Genomic DNA, 26,201 nt, shown 5'->3' with positions numbered 1-26,201 from the left:
CTCCCAGTATTGTAAACCTTATTTTATTTCAGTCAGGACATTGCCTTTTTTTAAAATGAAATGTGCAATTTAAGATGTCAAATATTCAAAATAAACTTGATTGATTACACATGACTGCAGTAACAAATTGTCAGCTGTGTTGTCCAGTGAGCTGTTAGTACAGACAAGTCAAACAGTAGCAAATAAATCATGCTGCAGCATTCTCTCATTCTGAAGAGGTACAGAAAACCAAACCTTTTTCCCACTTCGCATCCAGAGAGAAAGTATCATCCATGCTCCAAGATGGATCAGATAAATTAAAACTCTGCTTAAGAAGCAAATGCAATTTTCAAAAGCTCTTATGACTTGCATTTTATTGGTAAATAAAGGAGATTAGTCAACTGCAGGACAATTACAAGATGATTATTTGACCCCTGAAGAAATGAAAACAGGTATAGAACCTCAGTAAGAAAGAGCAAATATGTAAGCACTATGAGCCAAATTGCCTTTCTTTTTTTTTTTAAGCGGCACATAAATACATACTGGGCCTGCTGGCCAAACTTTTGCTCATGTAAGAAAACAAAAAAGCAACCCCATTTTTTCAAAGCGCTGCTGAACAGCACCAGGGTTAGCTGATGGATGCAGATTTTTTTCCTGTGATGTGGCATTTTAATGAGAAACTGTACTGAATGGCTTGTCAGGCTTCAAAGGGAAATCTTATTCTTCATCCTGTTCAGCTGTTTTCTTCAAAGGAAACAACTGTTCCCTTTTTGCTGAATTAGATGATCTCACCACACTCTAAATGTCTTACCTGCCACTGAAAAATGAGGGGCTACAATTGGGTCAGTTCACCCTAATTCAAGGAATAGAGCGATCTGCATCCTCTTTGGCTTCTTGCTGTTTACATTTATTCAAATTTAAATTTTTAAAGAGGTACCACAGAAAAAGTAGTATGTTTTGGGGGGGAGAAAGGGAATTAAAACCAAAAGTGCATAATGCAAACCACTGTATGGGGTTTTAGATTTAAATCTGCTGTTATCACAGAAAGTCTATTAAAATCTATACAACACACAACAATGAGTAAACAATTGGAAATTAGGAAAGGGGGTGAACATCAACATCACAATTCAGCTGTATTCATCTTGATGGTGTTCTTCAAGGCTTTGCCGTGTTTTGATTTTGCACTTTTAAAAGACATTAAAGATCTGTAAACAGTGCAGAAAGGGGAAATTTAAAACTACCATGTAATTAAGGTCAAAATTATATATAAGCAAATCTATACTTTGGATTTTGTTTAGAAAATAGAAATCAGGTTAGTATTTAAAGATGGAACATTTAAACATACAGAAAAATTGAAACTGAATGTCCATTCACATGCCAAAGAAGAATACTCATTTTTTATTTTCAATATTTCATAGTATTTCAAGTGGACCCAATAAATTCAAGGTGCTTATTGGTTGATCTGAATGGGCTTGCTTTGAATCTGGAGCAAATCCACAAGAAATCCATGAGATTCTTATCAGAAAATACTCTTTTTTATAAGATAAATGTACAGATTTACCAGTCAATGGTCTTTAATTTTGATAGCTGATTCCTGGATGTACATATTAAAAAACACATTCCTTCTCATTGCTGGTAGTCCAAAGAAACTGTATTTGCTTCCCAAATGAACTTTTTGAACATTATACAACCATGTAGCTGACACTGTTGACAGAAAGCTGAACAAAGCAAATACTCATGTTCATCTTGCAATGTTGTTCTCAATTAACTAAACATCTAGTTTAGTTGCCAAAAAATATACTCTTGCCCAGGGCTGCCTTATGTCAAGAGAAAGGTATTACGAGTGCTTCTCATTCTAGGTAAATAAATCAATAGTAATGGCAATTGTATCTTACTTCTACAAAGATAAGGATACACTTTCATCATATGGAAGACAGAAAGCTGGATTAGAAGATGGCATTAACAATTCTTTTTGCAAAATCCCATTGTCATTCTCACTCACAGCCTTTTCTCTAACAAATGGTGTGGCCCTCTCCTATATTTAAAAAAGCACAATAAAAACATAACATTCATGCCATTATATAGTACAGAATACTTTAGAGTCCAGGAATAAAAATACATATAATAGAATGTATAGAAAAAATAGATTATTTGTCAAAGGGAATGAATGTCAGTTTCTCTGAACTGCTACAAGACAGTAACTAAGGGTTCAATAAGCAATCAATACTCTTTGTTTAAAGTATTTACTGTTAAAGTTAAAAATGCAGGAATGTAATGCATACAAAATTCAGTATACTATACTTAAAACAAAAATCACAGTGTATTGACAGAATTACTTCCTTGTTCAGTTAGAATTCACCTTAGAATTTTTTAATGGAGAGTTTTATTCTGTAAGAATTAGGGCTGGGTGTCAAGTTAAGTGTGCTAGACTGAATATTTGTGTAAAAAAAACAAAAACAATTACCATAAAAAATATACAAATGCAAAAAGAAATAACAGTAATGTAACAATAATAGTACATGGATGTTAGTGTCCTACAATCAGCTTCATTTGTTTATATTATCATTAATGACTTAACAGAAGTGCCTCAACGAAAGTAATAAGACCATAATTGTCACGGATCTACAAATTCAACTGAGCAGTTAGGTTTTAATGGTGGGGAGGCATTTAATCTAACCAAAAATAAGGAATAAAACTGAGGGAAAGGGAAGATTCTTCCTCCCTCCAGAACATGTAGTTCCTTATATGTAATTCTGAGATTAGAGCAAGCCTGCTGGTTTGCAGGGAACTGGAGCTGGAATAGCCACAGATCCACAGTACCACACACAAAAGGTCACACTGGAAACCAATTTAAATTTGCACTTTTAATCAGCAGGAAGACTAGAATGAGTGGTGAGTGAAAAAGAAACTGACGGGACAAGGAAAACACTGGCAAGGTGTTTTATTTAAAAGGAAGGGATAAAAGTATAAGTTTCTGCTTTTTGGTTGTTGCTCATCAGATTCTGAATCCTGCAGCAATGGTAGTGACCACATGCTTCTATGGCTGAGTCAGTGTTGGTTCTAAGAAATTTCCTGGACACGTTCCTGCAGTTTTCTTGGCAAGATTGTAGATAGATGTGGTTTGCTACTGCCTTCCTCCTAGGGCTAAAAGTGAGGGACTAGCCCAAGGCCACCCATCTGGCTTTGTGACTAACATGGGACTAGAACAGGGGTGGTATTCTACTGGTTCAGCTGAACTGGTAGTGCGGAGGATCATCTGTGAGCGAACCAATTGGGCCTGCCTGCCCAGGCTCTATTTTGACCTTTATTTGCTGGTTTTCAAGCTCAGCTGCTTCGCACGGCACACTAGATAGCAGTGCATCAGCTGTTTAACACACAGGGAGAGTGCAGGGTTGCAGAAGGTCAGTAGCAAACCCTCTGCACATGCGCAAAGCACACACTCAACGATCTGGTTGTTACACTGGTTGAATCACACCCCTGGACTAGAACTCCTCATTCCTCACTTTCTAGTCTGTTATCTTAACCACTACGCAAAAGTGGCTCCCAATGGTGGTGACTACAGTTCATGTATTCTGACATAGGTGAAAAATGAGCTTTGGTGATGCAATGGTTAGAATGCAATATTGCAGGCTAACTCTGCCCACAGCCAGGAGTTCAAGCCTGATGGGCTTAAGGTTGACTCAGCCTTCCATCCTTTCAAGGTCAGTAAAATGAGGACCCAGATTGTTGGAGACAATACTGTATGCTGACATTTGTAAACTGCTCAGAGTGTTGTAAAGCACTAGGAGTGGTATATAAGTGCTATTGCTATAGTTGAAAATTACAGATTAACAAACTATAACACAGGTAGCATTTTTATTCCAAAATATGAAACAGCCATGAAAGAAATAAACTATAAACCGCACGGCAAACATTAGGTTTTGCATCCTTTTGCTACTTAGCAAAAATATGTGAAGGGCAAAAGTATATATAATATTAACACTTGCCTTCCTTGGTGTAATTGCTGCCAAACCCATGTTTAGCATCATGGGACTAAGAAATGAGGATGTCCTTCAGAAGAGAGACTGGGAACAATAACAGACTCTAACAGTAGCAACACTAGCAGTGCTGGTATTTGCACCAAGTCCAAATCAAAAAATCCAAAATGCTTTTTCCCAGGCTTCCTGAATTAAGTTTCCACACATCAGTGTTTCTCAAGCAACTTTAAGTTGTCTGGACTCCAACTACAGGAATTCTGGGAGTTGAAGTTCACACCTCAAAGTTGCCAAGGTTGACAAACGCTGGCATACATGATATAATCTACCAACTGACACTATCTCTTCATTGTTTATGCCTGCTCTCTCTTCCATCCCTTTACTAGGTCCTATAAGCTCTCACATTATCTCCATGGTGTCTAAAAAAGTGTGCCAAGCAGGTTCTCCCTAAGGAATTTCTATCCTGAAGATTGTTTAGATGTGACCACGGACATCCACGGAAGCTTTTTGCCTTTATCAAAATGACAAAAGTACTGTTGTGTCATCAGATCAATAGTCTATTTCATAATGCGTATCCCAAAAGGGTGCTGTTTGTGCCATGACACGATCCTACTTTGCTGATTGGCCCACCAACCCTCTTCTGCAGACATTGTTGTACAATAAGGTTATCAATGGGCATACAGACTGAACCATGTTTAAAGCCTGAATTGTTAAAGGCTTCAAATAAACTGTCATCTAATGGTATCTCCCAAGAAACCATCCTGCATTCACAAAAATAATTTTAAAAAGATTAATACAAGAAACACTGAAATCTCATAAGATTTTGAGAATAGGAAGACTACAGTCCATTATGTGAAAACCTATTTTCAGACAAGAGAAAAGATTGACAACTATTCAGAATAGTTTCTGAGCAACATACCTTAAGAATTGTACTTTGGAATTAGCTGAACCTACACTGAACTGAAAGCTGTATCTGCTGACAACAATGGAGAAATCTGATTTACTATTCATAATTCACAAACTCAGTAAATAAGTTCTGAAACCATACAATCAAAAGCTTATAATCTTTCATATTCCAAGGTAACATATTTATCTCTAGGAAATACATGGTTTAAAACAGTTAAAGGTAATCAAAATTACAAAATCAATTCCACATATATAATGGATTATCAGATGTACATTCAAATTCTATTCAATCAAGCAAATTCTTTTTAAAAAAGGAATGTTGTACAATGTCACATTTATGCAGGCATTAGAGATAACAACACAACCCAAAAACAATAGTAGTGCTAGTTTGTGAGAAATAAATCTTACATCTTTAAAAAAGAATCCCCTTTATCAGGGAAAACCAAAATAGCATAAATGGGTGCAAACCTTGTTCAAAATTCAGTAGACAACATGTTAGAAAATATTATTGAAGATAATTTATATACATATATTAATGTCAAATAATATTCAAGACCAAAAGGCAGCAGCACCCTAAATATTCAACTATAGTCCAAAAATTCCTCACCAGTGATTTATTCCTGTCCTCTCCCTTCTCAACCCTGCAACTCTGTGCAAGCAAAAACCTTAAAGGACTTGTGGGTGGTATCCAGATATTAAGCATTCTATAATGTAGAAGATAACAGACATTACATTCCAATGCTGTACAAAAGTAGCTGATTTAAATTACTTTTGATTCCAATTTCCCTTCCCATTTCAGTGTATAACCTACTATAATACCAGTATTACCAGTGGCTCAAATCTGCAAGCTGGTGATTATAAAATAATAATTGATTCTAAGAAAATCTCAATATAGCTCAAGTGTCTGCACTTATGAGTCCTGAGCACCCTTAACCTTTCCTTTCTTAGCTGCCCAGCAAGACTTTCTCCATAAGAGTTTAATTCAAACATATCAAAAGTTTGATCTGGAGCAGTGGTCTCCAACCGTGGCAACTTTAAGACTTGTGGACTTCAACACCCAGAGTTCTAGAACTGTGGGAGTTGAAGTCTACAAGCCTTAAAGTTGCCAAGGTTGAAGACCCCTGATGTGGAGGAAACACGTTCTCCAGCAGAGAAGTGCAAAATATTTTGGGTGTGAAACTCAATTTTCGACCATTCTGGCAACATTTCAAATATACTAAATACCTGTTTGGAATTGGAGCTCAAAAAAGGAATGTTTCAAGTTTGAAATGTTTTGCACTGACCCAGCCTTAATATCCTTCTGACCATTTAATCGGCAGGAATTTTAGGATTTAATACAGGTAATCCTTGACGTACAATCACTTGCTTAGTGACCATTCAAAGTTACAATGGCACTGAAAAAAGTGACTTATGACCATTTTTGACTTACAATTGTTGCAGCATCCCTGTGGGTAACGTGACCAAAATTTAAATGACTGGCAACTGGCATATATCTATGAAGGTTGCAATGTTCCATGGTCATGTGATCACCTTTTGCAACCTTCTGACAAGCAAAGTCAAGAGGGAGGCCAGATTCACTTAACAATCGTGTTACCAACTTAACAACTATGTCAAGAAAGGTCATAGAATGGGTCAAAACTCAGCTAACAACTGCCTTGCTTAGCAAGAGAAATTTTGGGCTCAATTGTAGTTGTAAGTCGAAGGCTACCTGTACAAGGCATGACTTTCCCCAATTAGATTGTAAGAAAGATTTAAGACTAAAAGGCCAGAGATAGCTGATGGGAGGAAGAAAGCAGAATCAGTTCTAGCTTCCCCTGAAAAAGTCCCAGTTGCTACAGTTACCTGGACTTTTTTTCAGTGATTTTCAGAGATTACTGGAGGAATAACGTCCTTTTATTCTGTTAGGATGCATCCAGTACTCCTCCTACAAACTCCGTATAGTTTATTGTTGTATGACACAGTAATTCATGTTAGTTAAATCCCTAAGATGAAGAACAGGGGGACCAACAGATGTTCTTGTAATAATACATCATCCTTAATCATTGGCAACTGGAGTTGAGGCTTATGGAGATGGACTACCACATCTGAAAGGTCAGCAGTTCATACTCCGTTTTAAAGCATAAATAGCACTACTAAAAAGGTCTTAAGGCAATTAAGTTTTCTTCAATATTCTTCAGAATATAAAATCTTTCTGTTTAGTATTTCACCACAGTTTGACATAAAGCAAATTACACATTTGCCCTTTCTTCTTTTATTTTTGGTAACAGATTCTTTAGAAAGAATAAGTGCACAGTGTCTATCTACAATATTATTTTATTTTTCCTTGGTGCGATGGGTGTTTGTGTGCTTATTTACAAGACACAATGCGTGTCTCATGTTCAGTATTAGCCCAGAATGGAATCATTTCTTGACCTCAAATTATTCACGAAACAGTTTTTTTTTCCTAACCTGGTGCTTCTCAGAGGTCCTAGACTTCAAGAGGGAGAATTCCAAGCCAGCGTGGACAAACTGATTATTTGTTCATCTTCTCAACCATTTGAGCTATGACCAGACTCATGAGCTTTCCTTGAATCTGAAGATGAGTGGGCAAACAGAAATCCCGATCCCTTGGTACTGCCAAGATGGGAAACACTGGGATGTGAATGACCAAGTTGGACTGGAAGAGTTTCAGTAACATCATTTTTAGGAGTTGTCCTATTACATACACAAAAAGAAACATTCTACATTGAGACACATAATATAAAAGTCAAGCAGTGAAATGAACAAATATGAAAATAAACACTTTTTAAGCAACATATAGGATACAATGAGTAATATATACAGGTCATATACTTTGTACGTATGAGGCACAAACTCTATATTTTCAAGATCTTGTGTAGCAGAGAAGGAAACCAGCTCTAATCCTGAGATGGGAAGCATATACCACTACTCAAAATGAATAAAGGAGCAATAATTGACCATTCTACTTCTCAAATGAAGCCAGGACAGTGCAGGAAAAGTATGTCTACCATTTTCTGATAACTCCCTTTGTTTCTTTTAGAAATTACTTTATATCAGTTTCTTTCCCAGGCTCTGGCTAAAATGGATGGCTGGAAAGGATTTTGCATATATGAATCCTCATATCAAAGGGTACAATTGCCCAAAAAATCCTCCGTTGCAAGAGTTTTCTACACTCTGGAGTTTCCAAAGCTTGAAAAAGCCAAGAACCAGAAGAAAAATTCTGATATCAGAACTCTCCTATGAATTTGGAGGCTTCTCTTCAAACTCACAGAGATATCCAATTACAGGTAGTCCTTGACTTAGGACCAATACTGAGTCCATAATTGAGCCATACAATTCTGCTGCTATGCAAGACAGTTGTTAAGTGTGTTTTGCCCCATTTTATGACCTTTCTTGCCATGGTTGTTAAGTGAATCTCTGCAGTTGTTAAGTTAGTAAGACAACTGTTAAGATAATCTGGCTTCCTTAGTGACTGTGCTTGTCAGAAGGTTGCAAAAGGTGATTACATGACTCCAGGATATTGCAATCATCATAAATACATGCCAATTATCAAGTGTCCAAATTTTGATCATGTGGCCATGGGGATGCTGCAATGATTGTTAATTGTGAAAAAGTCATATGTCATTTTTTTCAGTGCCATTATAACTTCAGTCACTAAACAAATGGTTTTAACAACTATTTGTTAAACTACCTGTAATTAGATATACAGTTGCAGCCCCAGTAATCAAGTCAACACTTATTATGGTATAGCCCCATAATTTCCAGATACCTGATAAAGACTAAGACCAGATTTCAGAAAGCCATTGATTATAAGAGCCGTGGTAGTCCAATGATTAGAATGCAGTATTCCAGGATAATTCTGCAAAGTGCCAACAGTTTGATCCTCACTGGCTCAAGGTTGATTCAGATTGTTGGGAGTGATATACTGACTCTGTAAACTGCTTAGAGAGGGCTGTAAAGCACTATGAAGCAGTATACAAGTCTGTTATTGCTATTATGTTCACTAGAAATAGATTTTGCTATAATGTAATTAGAAAGTCTCATGGACAGCAGGCTAGTTGCTAATATAGGACCATATATATTACACATACTATTGAAAACAGAATTTAACATACTCCTTTATGATTTCATTATTTAGCATTTTAACATGCAATACACTATAGTACTCATACTCTTATTTATCCTCACTGTGGAAGAAAATTCATTTTACAAATCAGTAATTGACCTGGGGATCTCATAGACTGGGATACCCAACCTCTGGGCTGCAGCCCACTAGTAGGCTGTGAATTATTTGCAACTGGGCGGCAGAAGCAGCAGGCAAGTACATGCACTTATCTCCACTTGTGTGGGCAACAGTCAACCATGTGCACCTGTGCTCCATTTGCATTTTATTGCGTCTGACCAAATTACACCGTCATTGTCTTTACCAGCAAGGAACCTAAACAATTATTTGGGTCTTTTGGCCATATAAACATTTACTATCTGAAAGACTGCATCTAACGTTTTATGTTTTGTGCCAAAGTGTATAGATGCCTGTTCTTTGTTTTAATGTCTATACATCTAATGTATAGATGTACTTTCATGAAATATGTTTATTTGCATTTTTACTACTTTTGCAGTTAGTAAGAAGAACATGCAGTAGTTGATATGAACTAAAACAGAAACCTTCTTACCTCTCTTCAGCCTCTCTCTTCATGCTTTCAGACAAGCTGACAATATCTTGCTTGTTGTCTGCTTTGCTCTCTTGTTCTTGCACAGGCACTTTAGGGCTGGACCGCATTTGTAACATGCTTTGTTCACTATGAGGAATCTCCTCTTCTTCCACTCTCTGACTACGTACAACATCTGCTTCCATCTCTCTCTCAGATGCTTCCAGACAACTTTTGATCTCAGTTAAAGCTTCGTGGCTTAAGTAATCATGGTTAGCAATGGCCACTGCAGAAGTCCCATGATTGCTTGTAGCACCCGTGCTAGTCCCCATTGATTTCGAAATCACTTTCAGTTTGTGAGAACTGGATTTGTAGTGTTTCTTCTTGTGCTTTGCTTTAGAGTTGTGTTTTAAGAAAAATTCACACGATTCTTGCAACACTCTCCGACTTTCACTGATTGGACTGAACAGGTGGAAAGACAGAAAAAATGCTAATTACCCCTTTTTTTCTATAATTATTTAGATATATCAACTGAATGTATAACCGCCAACATTCAAGACAATCTCAAAATAATTGTAGATTTCATTTTATGCCAGATTGTACTTTCAATATTTTTCAGTTTTCACAGTAAATCTGCAGAAATGAAAACAAACTACAAGAAAAGTTTGTAATATTTGCAGTTGACATAAAGTTTGGAAAAGTAGCTAATACTTTAAATGAAAATGAACACAAAAGGAAGAAATCCTGCATTCAGGAAGAAAAAACATAAATCTGGGAATCTGTGTCCAGTTCTGGGAATCACTATTCAAAAAGATATTGACAAATTTGAGTTGGTTAGAGAAAAACTACAGTCAGGTCTAGAAACCAAAACCTTTGAGAAATGGTTAAAGATCTGGGTATGTCTAGTCTATAGAAGACTGAGAAGAGATATGACAGCAGTCTTCAAATATCTGAAGAACTATCTCACAGAACAAGTAGTAGATGTTTTTGCTACTGCCCCAGAGGGCAGGATCAGAACCTGCAAATTAAAGCTCCAAGGAAGCAGATTCAGGATAGACAGCAGGAGGAACTTCTTGGCTAGGGGAATTAACAGATAATGGAAGAAGTTGTTAAATGCAGAGGTGTGCTCTCCTTCTCTGAGGACTTTTTCCAGATCAAAAAAAAAAATGAAGAGGAAAATAAAGAGGATAATTACAAGATTAACTCTAAGCCCAAATTGAAGAGATGAAAAAAAAAGCTGTAAAATCAGGTCATCTGGGTGACCTGCTTTATGACCTTTATGATTTATGAACACAACAAGCAGGCTCCAATTGTAAGTCGAGGACTATCTTAGACTGTCTAACCTTAGACTGTCTACTATTGACCTCACCCCTTTCCTAAGAGGTCTGTAGGGGGTATGCATAAGCGCACCAACGTGCCTACCGTCCTTGTCCGACTGTTTCTTTTTATTTTTCTTATATGTATCCATTTCATGTACTCAGAACTATGTCTATACTTACACCTGTAATCTTATAATCGCTTGACTAAATAAATAAATAATATATATATATATATATATGGAAGATTGAACTTTCTCCAAATTAGACTAGTAATTTACTTAAATTTGTTTGCCACCCATTTCACCATGAGGTAACTGATAGATTACACCTAAATGAAATTAGGTGGGAAAACTTTCTTTCTTTCTTTCTTTCTTTCTTTCTTTCTTTCTTTCTTTCTTTCTTTCTTTCTTTCTTTCTTTCTTTCTTTCCTTCCTTCCTTCCTTCCTTCCTTCCTTCCTTCCTTCCTTTTCTTCCTTCCTTCCTTCCTTTCTTTCTCTCACTCTCTCCCCTCCCCCTCATAACTTATAGGCTTAAATACATTAGCTTATGGGACTGGGGTTTATAACACATTAAGCTAAAAATGTTACTGGCTTGTTTGACTTCATGTGAACAAAGATAAATTGTCAAATCTTGATCCCTTAATACATACTGAATTTGGACTGTTCATAAAACTGGTACACTTTGCCACAGCATCTAAAAGTGCTCACATGTCTGCCATTTACATATGCAGTTTTTGGTAAAACAAAACGTTCACAGTATTCATATCCCTAAAATATTTTATCCCTGCAGTACAAGGACAAAGTCACAAAGCGTCCTAGGATACATACTTGGAAGTATGTATCTTCCTAGTATGGAAGCATCAAGGCATTTTAATACATCAAAATATATAATATTAAGGCATTTTATCTATAACTAAAAACAACAAAATACAAAAAAGCATCTTACTCTCTTTTGCGATTTTTTTTGAAGAAACTTGCCCATTCTGAACAGGTCTTTTTACTTCCTATCCAGAAGACTGGAGAGATGCCAACAATTAAAGTCATCAGGTACTTCATTAGAAACAAAGTTATTTCCGGTCTAGCTAATGTTTTGACCTGGAAAACAATAAGCATTTACTGAAAATACAATGGAAAAATAGTTTTCCTGCATTACACTTCAGAGGACAAAATGAAAAATAGGCATTTCTGATTTACAGTGGAAAGAATAAAAATTCAAAGTAAGAATATCTACTCTACACACTCAAAACTGGAATCTCTAGAAATTATAATGGTACAAATGAAACATGGAATTTTATTTTTTTCTTTTTGCTTATTAGAAATTAGAAGTAACTACCCTACCAGCCTTTGTAATTTCATAGAACATAAAACCTGATCTTGAAAAATAAATAAACTTCTTTAGTACTTCAAAGGTTTATAATATTTAAATGACACTCTTGAATGATATAAAAGATTTAACTTGCAGTTACTTTCCTTGCTTATATTTGTTTCTAAATGTAAACATTTGACTTTATGGGAGAGGATTATATGTTAACCTCAAACATCCATTTAATTAAGATGTTCGTTATTCAAATTATTGATTTTAAATGTTTGAGAATACATATATGTATGTACACATCCAGTGCTGAAGATGCTGCTAACTATTCTATGAAGATACAGCTATTTACAGAATTCTAAAAAATTATCTTCTGTAACAGGAAAACATCGGATTTGAAACTTACAACATTATGCTCCAGTAACAAATTTTGTATTTCAAATGAATAATACGGTCCTTCTTCTACCATCTTCAATTCAAAGAGTTACAATTAACTTGTTCTAAAGTAGGGGTGTCAAATTCAATTTCATTGAGGGCTGTATCAGGGGTGTGTTTGACCTCGGGAGAGGGGGGCTGGGGTGGGTGTGGCCAGCTTGACGTCACTTGTGCCAGGGATGCCTGTGGCGGTCTGAGCGCTCTGCCAGAGAAAATGAGCTCCCAAGCTGATTTTCAGCTGCGACAGCCTTCTGCAACCCTCTGCCAGCTAAAATGGAGCTCCAGGGGGCCATGTGTGGCCCTCTCAACCTCCGTTGTCACTGGCAGAGGCACTGTGGGCCAGTCCTTTGCTACTTCCAGGGCAGCCCCGCAGGCCAGATCTAAGCACTCCACAGGCCAATTTCAGCCCCTGGGCCTTGAGTTTGACACCCCTGTTCTAAAGGATTCTATACACTTCATGACGCATGCAATGAATTTGGCCCTCACACAAGAAATTATACAACCCCGTATTACCGTATTTAACAGTTACAGAAACTCTGCAGGTCTCCTACAAGTACTGGTGGCATCAAATATTCTTTCAAAACAGTGTTCTCCTTGCCCATGGACTAATTGATGCATCAAAACATATAACCCAACCCCAAAACCGGATACAATATTCCTTGTTATTCAAGCATCCACTATGCTAATATTTCAAGCTTACCTGATAAGGACAGGGTATATGGAATTGATCACAGTGGTCATAAACCCAAGTAGTTTCCCAAATCTTCCTATACACCTGCTCATAGATGTAACAGCCCAAGAGTATCACCAGAGGTACGAGGTATAAGCCGCTGAAGACACCGATTCGAATCATGAATTTTTTCAACTTTTCTTGATTCCTGCCATCATTCTGTATGACTTGGCGCACATGATTTAGAGAAATAATACCCGCTAAAAGAAGAGATAAACCGACAAAGACACAAACGCACAAAGGCAGGAGGACAAAATATCGAGACGTAGCTAAGTCGTAGAGGCCAATGAAACAGACACCACTAATGTTGTCACCTTCCACTTTGTTCATGGCAAGGAGCATCACCGTGAGAAACCCTGGCATGCCCCAGGCAACTGCATGGAACCACATGGCTTTTTGTTCAATAGCTTCACAGCTCCATTTTCTTCCAGCAGCAAGGAACCAAGTGACTGTGAGGATCACCCACCAGACAGTTCCGGCCATTGTGAAAAAATACAAAGCCATGAAGACAAGGGTGCAACCTTTGTTCTGAGAACCAAGAACGACCGTTTCACCAAGCTGTAACTTTTCATCGCCCTTATTGCAGGCCGTGGTGTTTCCTAGGACAAACCCGAGGAAGTAAATGAGAGACACTATACTATAACAAACAGAATAGTATATAATTGGCCTCTCTGGATACCTGAACCTTTTAACATCTATCAAAAATGTTAGGAACGTAAACAGAGTGGCACAAAGGCAAAAAATTGAAACAATGCCAATAAAGCTTTTGGCAACTTCTAGCTCATGATTATTGAAGTACATGTTGGGGCAAGGAGGTGCACACTGCTCAATGCCTAAAAACCTATAGCCCTGTCCACTGGATGTCTGCAAATGACGGGGACACCAAAATCCATAGTCCCTTTTGGGCTGCCCTGACATCCTCCATGTGTCCCGGGCTCTTGTAGTAAAAGAAGCAGTGACAGCAGCAGTATCATCACAGTCCTCCAATCTAGAAAGTCAAAAGAGAGTAAAATTGGTTATAACATTATAGAACTGGCCATACTCTATCCAGGGCTCTATTTGCTTCTTACTCTTAACACACACACAAAAAACTTCTCAAAACATGAGACGTATGTTTGTAAGCATATTCTAAGTATATTTTATTTGTAAATCTTTATTAATCCAACATTAAAACTTTTACTGTAATTCCAAGAGTTCAACTTAGATGTTTTGTAAATATACACACATTTCATTATTTGTATGTAATCTTTTACATAATCTTTTAAGTAAAGGAAAGCAAACTAGTTTATAGAAAACTAATAGATATAAAAATCACTATGAGGGAACACAATCTCAGGTACATTGAAGCAATAATATGCCTCTTGTGCCTCCAATACAGAAGTTCCTAAAAGTCAATCCAGAGCTCTGAGAATAACTTTCCCACTTTGCTTAAGGCTTTTTAAAAGGACTTGTGCTAATATAGAGAAAAGTTAACAATTCCTGGGCATAAATAATAACTTCCAAGGGTCTGTTAAGCACTCTACACTAGTTGAAGTATTCATATTCTTTATAGTAGCTTCAAGTAGAGAACTGCTATAGCTAATACAAGGTTTTCCAAGCCTGAATAGCTAAGACTGAATCTTTAGTTTAGAAAAAGTGGCCAGATCTAAGTCATCAATTGTTATAAATAAAAACAGGAACCAAAAATGGCCCCAAGGCAAATACTTTTGTCCTGTATGATAAGGAGCAAGAGCCCTTCATGATCACCAACTATTGGTCTCTAAAGAAAGTCTCAACTGAACTGCTGCAACTACAACGGAAATATAAAACCCATGCACATGCCATCAAGCACTACTTCCATCCTTTAGAAATTTCAATTTGCTAATTAGCTTTCATACTAATGGTTGCAAGCCCTCCTCAATTATCTATAAAATCTACAGTGTTTTCTAAAGAGAAAAAAAAACCTGAAGCCAATGAAGCCAAGTAACCCAGTTAATATACAAATCCAGAATGGGGAGAAATATATAATTTAAATGTTGTAAATGGCAATTCTCAGGATTCCCAATCTTCATAGCTCAGAAAGCTAAGATTTTAAACAGACCTCAGTTGTACTTTAACATCAGTGTAAAACAATACTGTTAGATAACAATGAAAAACCAAAAATAACCTAGCAACAAAATGAATTAAACAAAGATCAATTATGTCAAAATCACAACATCCAAGCCAAAGAGTAAATCTCAGGGCTTGCAAAAGCTAAAAATGTATAGTTCTTAGTTTAACTTAAACATGATTAATTTAGCTTTAATTATGTTTTCACGATGTGTTGAGAGTTCCCTGAAAGAGGAAGGCTGTTCAAAGACATGAATTTTGGGAAGAAACCTGAGTGCTAATTTAATGATCAAGCATGCAGGTACCCAATCCATAAAATTATTTTCCCTCTGTCCCCAAAAATGAGGGACTGTGGAGTGAGTTTGGGGTATCAGATATGATACAAACAGAGCAATTATTTGATGCGGTTTTAACTGGGTGCAAAAACAGAGAGCCATATATGAAGAGATATTCAGCTGGACATAAGACCTAAGTCAATTCTAGTAGAAATAGTGGTTAATTTTTATTCTTTTTTATGTTGCTTGTGTTTGAATTCTGTTGTGACTGTTTTATTTTTTTTATTTTTAATCTCTTGTACATTGCTGAATCAAGAGACTGCCACAGAGTATAAATTCAACAAATAGAAATGAGAAAAAAATGGAAAGCACTGTACCTGCTACATTCAAGTTCCTTAGGCCATCCAATTTCAAACATGTCTATCATCTTTTTACAGTCCTCATACACTCTTGCACAAAGGCTCCGGCAAGGGTGAACAACACGTGTTTGTTCAAAGCAAGCAGGCACAAAGGCTTTGCACAGAAATGCATGGACATCTGGGGAGCACTTAAGATTCAGAAGAGGAAGGAAGAGCTTTGGGAGAAGAAAATGAGATGTGGATTAGCGTACAAGGAAAAAAAATTCCCTTTCCTTTTCTGAAAGACTACCAGCTTGTTACAGACCTTCCATAAAAGAATGACTTCCAAACTATAACCTTCTAGTAAGATTGACCCCATCCCCAAAATCCCATCAACTTTTTATGAAAAGCCCTGATAGAATGGGTTTTTATCTCTCAATCAACTTCTTCTGAAACTTCAGTTCTGACAAGAAAAAGATACCAGCAACGTAATTTCACTGAGGTTTCTAGCAACAGTTGAAGTGTAGCAAACAGGTTTTACTATGAACCCAAATTAAAATTCGGGGGGGGGGGACACACGCGGTCAGAGGTTGAAAATGTTGTGCTGCAGGGGTAAGGTGAGGTACTAATCTCCTCACCTTTTAACACATAGATTGCACACACAGATTGACTCCATTCATTAAATGCCATAGGAGATTGAGAGCAAGAAAGGGAAAGCAGATCTTTTCATATCCACCTGCACTTGTAGATGAGGCATATTAATTGGTTCCATTAATTATAGTCCAGGTTTCTATGGCAAAGCTTATAAGCTGCATATTTGAAATCATTTCTCTTGTATAATCACACTGAACATTTAATTAAACATCCATAGTTCTAATGCTTAATATGCCACAGGTTTGACCTCTTCCTCCTGTTTGCAACAGGTGACCTTTTCTAAAACATCAGGATAGATGTTTATCTAATTAATGTTACTTTGTTCATTGTATCCAATGGCCACCCAGAAAATGTTCAAGTCAATGGCATTTTCCTTTATTTAGGGTACCCATTGTACGGGGCAAATGAAAATATTCTATTGCACAATAAACCACACTTCCTGGCAAACACCAAAAAAAAGTGAAGGAAAACAAATACCAGTTGAATTGTTGAAGAAGAAAGACTGAAAATGCTCTAAGACAGGATACACAAATTATGCCATGCTTTGCACAACATATATTAATAGCTATAATGAACAAAACATTTTATATAACTATCATATTCATATTAAATACGTAAAAAACCTAAACATATGTTAGCAATGTAGGGAGAAGCATAGGTGCACAGACATATCAATTATTGGGGGAACCTGCAGTACAATATTTAAATATACATTAAAATGTTCAGGAAGTTGTGTGATAATGATAAATATGGTTCCTTCCCAAAGTGGACTTTCTTAACTCAAGTCCACTCTTGATATTTTAAGCATAGAAACAGAAGCATTTTGTTTTCCAAAGGTCTTTTGCACATATGGTACAACTGCCTTCCTCTTTTCCTTGTTGCTTCTGTTCATGTGTGTGTTTGTGTGTGTGCACACACGCCTTCACTAGAGACTGCCTGATCAAGTCCCATCTAGGATTTCTGACATTGTTTGCCATTGCCTCCTTCCTAGAATTGAAGTAAGTGGCTGGCCCAAAGTCACCCAATTGGCTTTGTGCTTAAGGTGGGACTAGAACTCTGTCTCCAGCTTTCTAACCTGGTGTCTTAACCAAATCAAACCGACTCCAAATGAAACAAAAAGTATATCCTCAAATGTTGCTTGAGTTATCTATCAGTCATGAGAGTTTCCATTTCATCTATTAAATCTATTTTCCCTTCTACATGAATATCTTAAGATGATTCAGCTGATTTTCCATACATCAATGCCTAGATAATAAAGATCATACATTGCTGGTAATGTTTAACAGTTTATCTTTTTCTAATCTATAATTGTAGTTAGATTTTGATCATTAAATGAGGAATTGGAGGTTGTTTAAATGAAATGTGGACTGTTATTCTTTGTGCCTGGTAACTTTTACTGGACCTTTGCTGGTTTATCAGGAGAGCTGAAGATTTAGAGGTGGATTTATGGAAAATGGGGTAAGGCGGAATAAAGATGTATTTTAAGAGACAGTGATATGCTGTTAATGTTGAATATACTTGTTGGGGATGAAGGAAAAAAAATATTTTGGGGGGAGGCTTTTTTCCTGCACTTTTAAAATATTTAGTTCTTTAAAAAATATTTATGAGGTTCCAGTGCTAATTTTATCTGTTTAATATAATCCTTAATAAAATTATTCAAAAAAGTAAATCATCTGAGCCTCGATGCCCAGTCTCTTTCCAAGATTTTCAAAGTCTATGGCCATAATGGCAAACCTATGGCATGCGTGCTGGAAGTGGCACGCAGAGCCACTTCTGCTGGCATGTGAGAGGTTGCCTAGAAGAGCCCCATTGCGCATGCACACACACCCCCCACCAGCCAGCTAATTGTCAGGTATCTGCTGTGCATGTGTGGGGGAGATGCACACAGGGGACGCATGCTCAGAGGCATGCGCCATGTGGAGAAGGTTGTGTGTACATGTGCAGAGGTGCATGACGTATGTGCAGGTGCACAGGGGGCGGGGGGGAGTTGTGCATGCATTGCATCATGGGTGCAGGCATGCGAGCGCACTAGCACATTTTTGACACACAACATGGAAAAGGTTAGCCATCACTGGTCTATGGTGATATTTTGTAGCCGTTCTTTGTGCCATATTGTTTTATTTTATCATAGGGATAACTATGAGTTGAATCACTTGGAACTTGTTGTGTTACACACTTGTTACTTGTTCCTAGAAGACAGCTTGCTTCCTGAGTTGATGGATCTGTTGCCTATATAGTCTTGTTTCAATAACTCCTAACATTGAATCTTCTTGTCTTCTTATACTCCATAAATGATTCTTTCTGAACATTTCTTGTCTGCACCATCTTTTTCCTTAAACACCCATAGACTATTTCACTTGCGAAGGTTGGAAAGCTGTTAGAGTCTGAGCATTACAGAAAACCTTCTGTGTATCTTGTTGTTATTCTCACCAGTTTGCTTTGCTATTCTATTTGCCTTCTTTATGGAGAGTTTTTTTTCTACTGGGCCTCAGTTGTAGAGCCTCCTTTCTTTGAAATGATAAATCCTCATCACTTCTCATCAACTGAATGCGGCTACTTGTTACTCCAATCTTGTGTCTTTTGCTTCATTTGCTGTAATATAACCCTAGTTGTTTTCAGGGCAAGAAGATAAAGATGCCAGAAGTGTGGATGTCACAACAACAGCCTTATTTCCATCCATTTTTAATTTTTTCTTCATTCTTCTCTCTACTATCAGTTATAGAGAGGCTTGTATTCATGTTATTCAAATACAAACTCTAAATTTACAAGGACTTCCTCTTCTTCAAGTAAATTCTTGCTAGTTCCATTAACTCAATCAGGCACTGCTATTTGAATTTATCCAGTTTATATCAACCTTAAGCTGTTCCATAAAGCAGAATCAGTCAGCCAGTCTCTACAATGGGCAATCAGCAGCTCCCAGGACCTATCAACTATTAAAGTGTATTCCTCTCCCCAGCTCTGCACACAATCCTTCAAGAGACACAGCTCTTTTGTCACTTTATCTCTTCCTCTCATTAAACTCCCTGACCAAATCCCAACTGGTGTGGATTCAACTTCTAAACTGAATCTGGTTCCCTGCCCCAACCTATTTAAAATACCAATTTTGGTTCTTAAAATCATCTCCCAAATTGTAAAAAACAGCCTAAGTTGGAGACTGGGGTGTGAACTTTTTGAGGGAGGCTACATGAAAAGCTGTTTTGCAATATCTACATTAATTCTTAACCCAAGAGGTGCCTTAAGAGCACCCCATTTTGCTGATTAAAGTCTTCCTCAGAAGCAAGCCCTGCCAAGTTTAACTGGACTTACTCCTGTATAATTGTACTTAAAATTGCAGCTTTAAAAAGCATGCTCAGTGCTTAATCTTTGATCTTTGTTTCTACATGTATTGACTTGCCTCAGTTACCTTACAAGGCATAAAGTGAGTGCTCAAATGCTATTTATTTTTCTGCATGTGTACATATGACTTCTTTATAATTATATTGAAACATTTATTCAAATATTTTTAATTGTTAATAAAGGCATGCAATAGCATCATGTGTCCACCTTCAATTGTCAGCATGTCCTTCTTCTGCAAAACTCTCCCTTACATTCAAATATACATATTTAGTAGATAGCCATTATTCATGGGCAGATGATTTAAATGCATCAGACATATTTCTATTAGATTTGAATAGATATATTGCAGAAGAAAAGATCAACTGCAATTGACATCTAGAGCTTTATAGATAGCAATTAAGTTTTTATGCTGGCAGATGCTTGAAGGCCTGAGGAAATCCTACAAGAGGCTACCTGCTATAAAAACCAAGCTTTTAGTCTGATGATTAAAATACCTCAGTTGAGGAAACAATATAGAAAATTAAACATAGGTTCAGGGAGCCTACATGAAAAGCTGTTTTCCAGGTGAAAGCTTATCTCTGAATAGCTAAAAATTGGTAATTGAATTTCTAAAACATTAAAATATTTTATTTTAAATTGATTTTTAATGATTTATGGAATTGACATTTAAGTATAAAAAGAAAATATAAGACAAATTAGCTCATACTACAAATTAGGTAATCCTAGAAAAACAAGGTGCATTTTATATATGAAAAATTAACTGATATGTGTCAATAATTTTAAAAATTATACTTTCAAAAAAGTAAATTAAAAGAATAGCTGTCAATTTTGAAATGAAAGCATTCCCGGGGAAGGCCTAATCCAGCTGACAATCACGCTTCTTTCAATGGATGCTTAACACAATCCTTTTATGCAGAGCTAACTCATAACAAGACAGTCCCCAGACAGCTAGACTCTAAACCATTAAGAGTAAATCAACACCTTGACCTAGGTATAAAACTTAATAGGCAGATCTTTCAATATCATAATGATCATAATTATAATATACCAGTTGGCAACCTAAATACTGCCTTCTTCCCAACACTCTTCAAAAGTAAAATGCAGAATATTTTACAATAGTCTAAATGGATCACAATTTGCAGGACTTGAAATAAAGGTTCTATCTCATTCATGTAACCAACAAACCAAACGCAGAATTTTTAAATTTTGTTTCCATCTTGAAAAAGGCCCTGGAAAACTCAATTACCAGCTCTTGCTCCTAACACAACAAAAACATTGCAAATGGAACTGAGCCAAGCTGTCAAGGTATAGACAAAATCAGAAAATATATTTAAAAGCAGACTGAAAAGGAAACATCATAGAAAAAAGCCCTCATATATTTTCACTGCATTAATTGCTTGACACACATAATGGATGCTGTAAACTGTTTCTTGAATTACCAGTAATCAAGGTCTCTAAAATAATAAATTAAGAGCCAGTATGGTCTGGTGGTCAAGGTGCTGGCCTAGAAACCAGGAGATGATGAGTTCCAGTCCTACCTTAGGCATGAAAGCCAACTATGTGACCTTCGGCCACTCACTCTGTGTCAGTCCAACCCACCTCACAGGGTTATTATTGTGGGGAATACAGGAGGAGGAAATAATATTATGTATGTTCACCACCTTGAGTTATTTATAAAAGTAATAAATAGTTTTTCATTTTTGTACTGCAAAAGGTATCTGCATTACAGAAAAACTGCTTATAAATAGGTACAAGGACAAAACTCACCTTCAAGTGGGAAGCTGCAGTGTCCTGATCATAATGTCCCATCATATTAGGAAAAAATGTCATATTGTAAGTCATTTGAGAACATCTTGGGATAATAATAGGCTCACAAGTGAACAAACTGTGTCCATAGGTCAAGTTTAAGATTAAACTCCAGATCAGAAGGAAAACAAGGATCCCCATCTTCCCAAATATTTCCAGCTTCACCAAAAGGATTCTTTTTTATTTTGGAGAGGAAGTTAAAAAAAAATCTGTCCTGCTTACTCTCTCAAGCAGAATACTGACATTCCGAGATTACGTTTGTTGCCTCTCTTCATATTTGCTTTCCAAGATAACATTTTTCCCCGACTGCAAACTGCAAAGCAACCAAAAGAAGTTAATTGACAACCGCTTTTCACTGCATCGGAAATTTTGTAAAGATAAAGCAGAAATGAAAATCGTACTTTTCGAACTGCAAGAAGACGTTTCCCTCTCTATTTCGGCCAGACAAAAGAATGCTGGATTTGCTCTCTTCAACGAGGGAGCTCAGCTAAAAAACCAGTTACTACTACCCCCAAAAAGCACAAGCCTCTGCATGTTTACTCAGCAGCATTCCACTGCGTGCAGCGAGATACTCCCCGAGTGTTAGAAAGGCAGCCAGGCGGAGAAGTTATTTGTTCCCAATAGTTACGCACGCAGGCTCCAAGCGGTAGCGAAGCACCATCCAAACTTTACAATCCAAACCGATTATCAAATGCAAAATCGCTCGCAACTTCCTCACGGAGGTCACAGCAACTTATATTTACGGTATGCTGTCGATTGTCAACACAGACGCTCTTTTTTTGTGTATAGTTAATTCTCCTCCGCACAGCCGGGAGCGTAAAAAAGAGAGAAAACTGCTACCCAAAAGATACCCCACCCCTCGTTCCAAGTATTCCCAAAGCTCTCCGTTCCCCCCGCGCGCGCAAAGAGGCGCGCGCGTGAAAAGAGGGACGGTTCCCCCAGCAGATATAAACGCAACAAAACCAGGCTCGAGGGGCCGTTGCTCACTTCCTGCCGCACTCTTGAGGCCACCCGCGACTCTTAAGCGCTTGCAGGTCCTACCACCTTTCCACGCCACTTACCGGACCCCCGATGCGGGGCCCGTCCCCGTCCGTCCCCCGACACACACACCTTGCGGCGAACTCTTCCAAGCGCGCAAGCCGGGAACCGCCGGTGCGTGGCGGTTTCCTTTCGCCGCGTGTAAACGCGAAGGGGAAAAAAAAAGCGGGGTGAGTTTTTCAAACACCTCCCCCACTTTCTTCCCCTCTCCACCTTCCCCACCCCCAACACCAACAATCCGGAGTCCTGTAAGGGAGAGAGCACAAAGGACGCCCCGCGACTTCAAAGCCCCAGCAATGGAGGAGAGCGAAGAGCGGCTCTAAAGCACCGAGGCGAAGCCGAGGGCTTTTTTTGTTTTTGTTTTGAAGGCTTTCCCGTGGGATTCTCGTCGCGGGAGGTAATCGCGGAGCCCAGCCAGACCAACTCGGGCTCCGCCTCCCTTTTTTTGTCGTCGTCGTCCCCGTCCCCGCACCCCTTCTCCACTCCCCGGGAGGAAAAAAAAAAAAGTGCCAGCGCCGTCCGGGAAAGGCTTTGCGCCAAACGGCCGCGCGCCGAGGCTCAGCGGGAGGCGAAGCCCGCGCGCGCCCCACCTCACCTGCGCCAGTCGGGGAGGGGGAGGGGGTGCGAGCGACGCACCTGGCCGGCCTCGGGAAGGACATAACCGCGCCGCCCGCTCCCTTCGCCGGTAGGATGTGACTTTTTTTTTTTTTCGCCCCCTGCCGAAAGGAAACGAGGACAAACGCGAGTCGCGCGATATTTGAAACGGGCGGCGGAAGGGGGGGCGCGTAGACACACCTCCCCCATCACCTGAATCTCCTCTCGCTTCCCTTTTCCCGGGCGGTTGCAAAGGCGCATCCTTTCCTTTCTCCCCCCCCCCGGCCCTCCCGGGGATCCTTTCCAACGCGTGGCTTGGAAAGATCAGCGTGCTTGTGTGGAGAGGTCCAAAGTAACAGTTTTACACCTTTGCTTTCAAAGAAATGAAAACTTTTCTCCGACGGAAAAGTTCAGGAAAGTGAGGACTGAATTCCGAGTTTTTCATTCCGGCGGGATTACTTTTCCTTACTTTAGGTGAAGGCCGCAATTTACCATAAGGGAATTTGCAACTTGGTATGTAATAGGAACACATGGTAAAGAATATAAATTAACAAATTCAAGGAAAAATAGTAGGAAAAATATGCGTGTCAGTGCAAGTAAGACAAAGGGAAAGGAGTATGATACAGTAGTAAATCTGACCCAACCTTATGGGATGAAGTTGATAAATAAGTGCAGGGAAGTAAAGATGTAAGTGGACTTATGTATGAAGGGGCTAAATATTGGTAGTTGTGATTGTGTCATCTCTTATTGTATAAAAATAGGAATCCATAAGTTAGTTGCATTGCACTCCATTGATTGGTGATAATGGAAGTACCAGCAATGCCTTTTGAAGACAGTTGTGTAACCTCCTGTGATCCAGCAGGAATTTTTCTTTCTATTAGATGACAAACTTGGAAGGATATCGAAAATAAAAATTGGGTCTCAAGAATCAAGGAGAATGGGGCCTATTTCTACTTAGAGTTGTTGTTTTGGAAATAAAATTCAAGCATAAATCTGTTCATGTGTAGAAACAGAAATAGAACAGATCAGTAAGCAATCTGATTGTTAATGATTAAAAAAAACAGACTTTTGGGTGGATAATAGGAAAAATGCTCATGAAGAAAAATAAAAGAAAATTTCCTTGCTTTTTCCCATTGTAGAAAATAATGATATATTGTTTAGAACACTTAGAATATATGAAGAATAGATGGAGTGATTGGATTATGTCAATGCCCGGAATTGGGCTGTGTCAAAATCAAACAAACATCTGTGTTATTGTCAGATGTGAGTGAATTCCCAGTTTCCTGTTCCCAGGGTAAATACTATCAGAGGAAAAACAATTGGAAAATTAATTTTAAATATTTTTAAAAGTCAAAATACCTGTCTTTGGATTCTGGATAAGGTTTGCCATAAGTTCTGGGCAAACTCAAATTTGAACCATTATGAATTTATTATTGTTTGTTATAAAGTCATTTAGAAAGCCTTTGCTATTAGAAACTGAAAATAACCAAAATTTAAATCTCAGAAAGAAAGTCAGCAACAAAAATGTTTTTTGTTGCTGTCATCATTATTCCTGTGCAACTGAAACTATAATTCAAAATTTCTTTGTTGCTGGGCCAGTTGTGACATAAACTTGTTACGTACCCTTGAGCCAGACGTACAAAAGCTGTGCTTTGCTTTTATGAAATGTAGATAGTCGTAATATTTAAAATTCTTGCAGGTGTTCATTAGAGTAAGTAAATTGTGTTGAGAGGTGCATATAATTACAACCTGAGAGTGAAAGCACTGAGACAATAGGATTGGTATCAGCACCTCACCCACAAAACATTCAGGGACTTCCATTCGTCACTCTTACACCAAACATGGATAATTGAACTCCAGCAAGTAGAATGAAATGTTTCTACTCAAGGTAATTTGCAGAGCCACAGAACCGTGGTAGCAATTCTCTCTTCAGGGTCTGTTAGCTTCAAGTCATTGCATGTACCGAACTGGCCCAAAACAACTTTTAAGATTGTTCAGTTGATAATCTAAGCATATAGAGCCCAGTTAAGTCACAGTAATTGGTCTATCATTACTGATCTAAAAAAATGTAACTAATACAGGGGTGTCAAATTCATGTCGTCACGGCAGCATCACGTGATGTATTGGGACTTCTCCCCTTTGCTAAACCAAGTGTGGGCGTGGCCAACGCATGATGCATCTGGCCCACAGGCCGGGAGTTTGACCACCCTGAACTAATGCCTGGCTAGGAAACCTTCAGAAAATGCCAATTCCGTGAGCTAGACTGGGACGTTTAAAAAAAAAAAACTCTAGAAAGCAATAGCTTTTTATTACCAAGAATTCTGTAATACATAATCAGTCAAGCACATTGTTCTTTTTTTCTTTCCATCCACCTAGAATACTTCTTCTTCTGTGCCATATCTGTCATCCAACGTTGGCGATCATGTTGCCGATCCTACTTTTATCAACAAGCCACACGAAAAAGTGCTGCTGAGTTTTGTCCAAACCAATCCCTTAGATTACAGAATGTGGAAACCAGAATCATATACACAGTCTTGGCATCATGCCACTCTACCAGCAGAATAACTCCAAAAACTGAATTAAAAAGGACCAAACTTGTGTTGGGGTAGAAATTGGTGGAAGAAAAATAGGTTTTTACAAATGGGACATATCTTCTTGGGAGCAGCAAGGGGGAAAAATGCCCCCAGTGCACCCCTATAGGAAAGGCATTTGGGCGGTTGATGACTGTTCCATTCTAAATCCTCCTTTTTTCCTGGTTACATGATCCAG

The 26,201-nt window shown here is 38.0% G+C and overlaps 1 protein-coding gene across 4 annotated transcripts; it reads right to left on the bottom strand.

Moving 5' to 3' along the window:
* Window positions 1-322: 322 nt before the first annotated feature.
* On the bottom strand, window positions 323-23,593 carry FZD6 (frizzled class receptor 6). Of its 4 annotated transcripts, none has more exons than XM_087931575.1 (7): window positions 23,475-23,593; window positions 21,762-22,113; window positions 16,044-16,240; window positions 13,274-14,291; window positions 11,773-11,921; window positions 9,533-9,970; window positions 323-7,553 (listed from the first exon to the last, which is right to left on the bottom strand). In XM_087931575.1, the coding sequence occupies exons 2-7, from the start codon at window positions 21,939-21,941 to the stop codon at window positions 7,388-7,390; spliced, it is 2,148 nt and encodes a 715-aa protein (XP_087787701.1). In that variant the 5' UTR covers window positions 21,942-22,113; window positions 23,475-23,593; the 3' UTR covers window positions 323-7,387. The 4 variants fall into 4 exon arrangements, with proteins under 4 accessions (XP_087787701.1, XP_026559300.1, XP_026559302.1 ...); XM_026703515.2 differs by having other exon boundaries at window positions 23,434-23,566; XM_026703517.2 differs by lacking the exon at window positions 23,475-23,593 and adding an exon at window positions 22,202-23,444.
* Window positions 23,594-26,201: the final 2,608 nt, after the last annotated feature.

Source organism: Pseudonaja textilis, chromosome 3 (assembly GCF_049901715.1).
Source record: "Pseudonaja textilis isolate UNSWEBS1 chromosome 3, rPseTex1.2, whole genome shotgun sequence".
Taxonomy (NCBI): Eukaryota; Metazoa; Chordata; class Lepidosauria; order Squamata; family Elapidae; genus Pseudonaja; species Pseudonaja textilis.
This window is presented reverse-complemented; position numbering and strand designations above follow the sequence as displayed.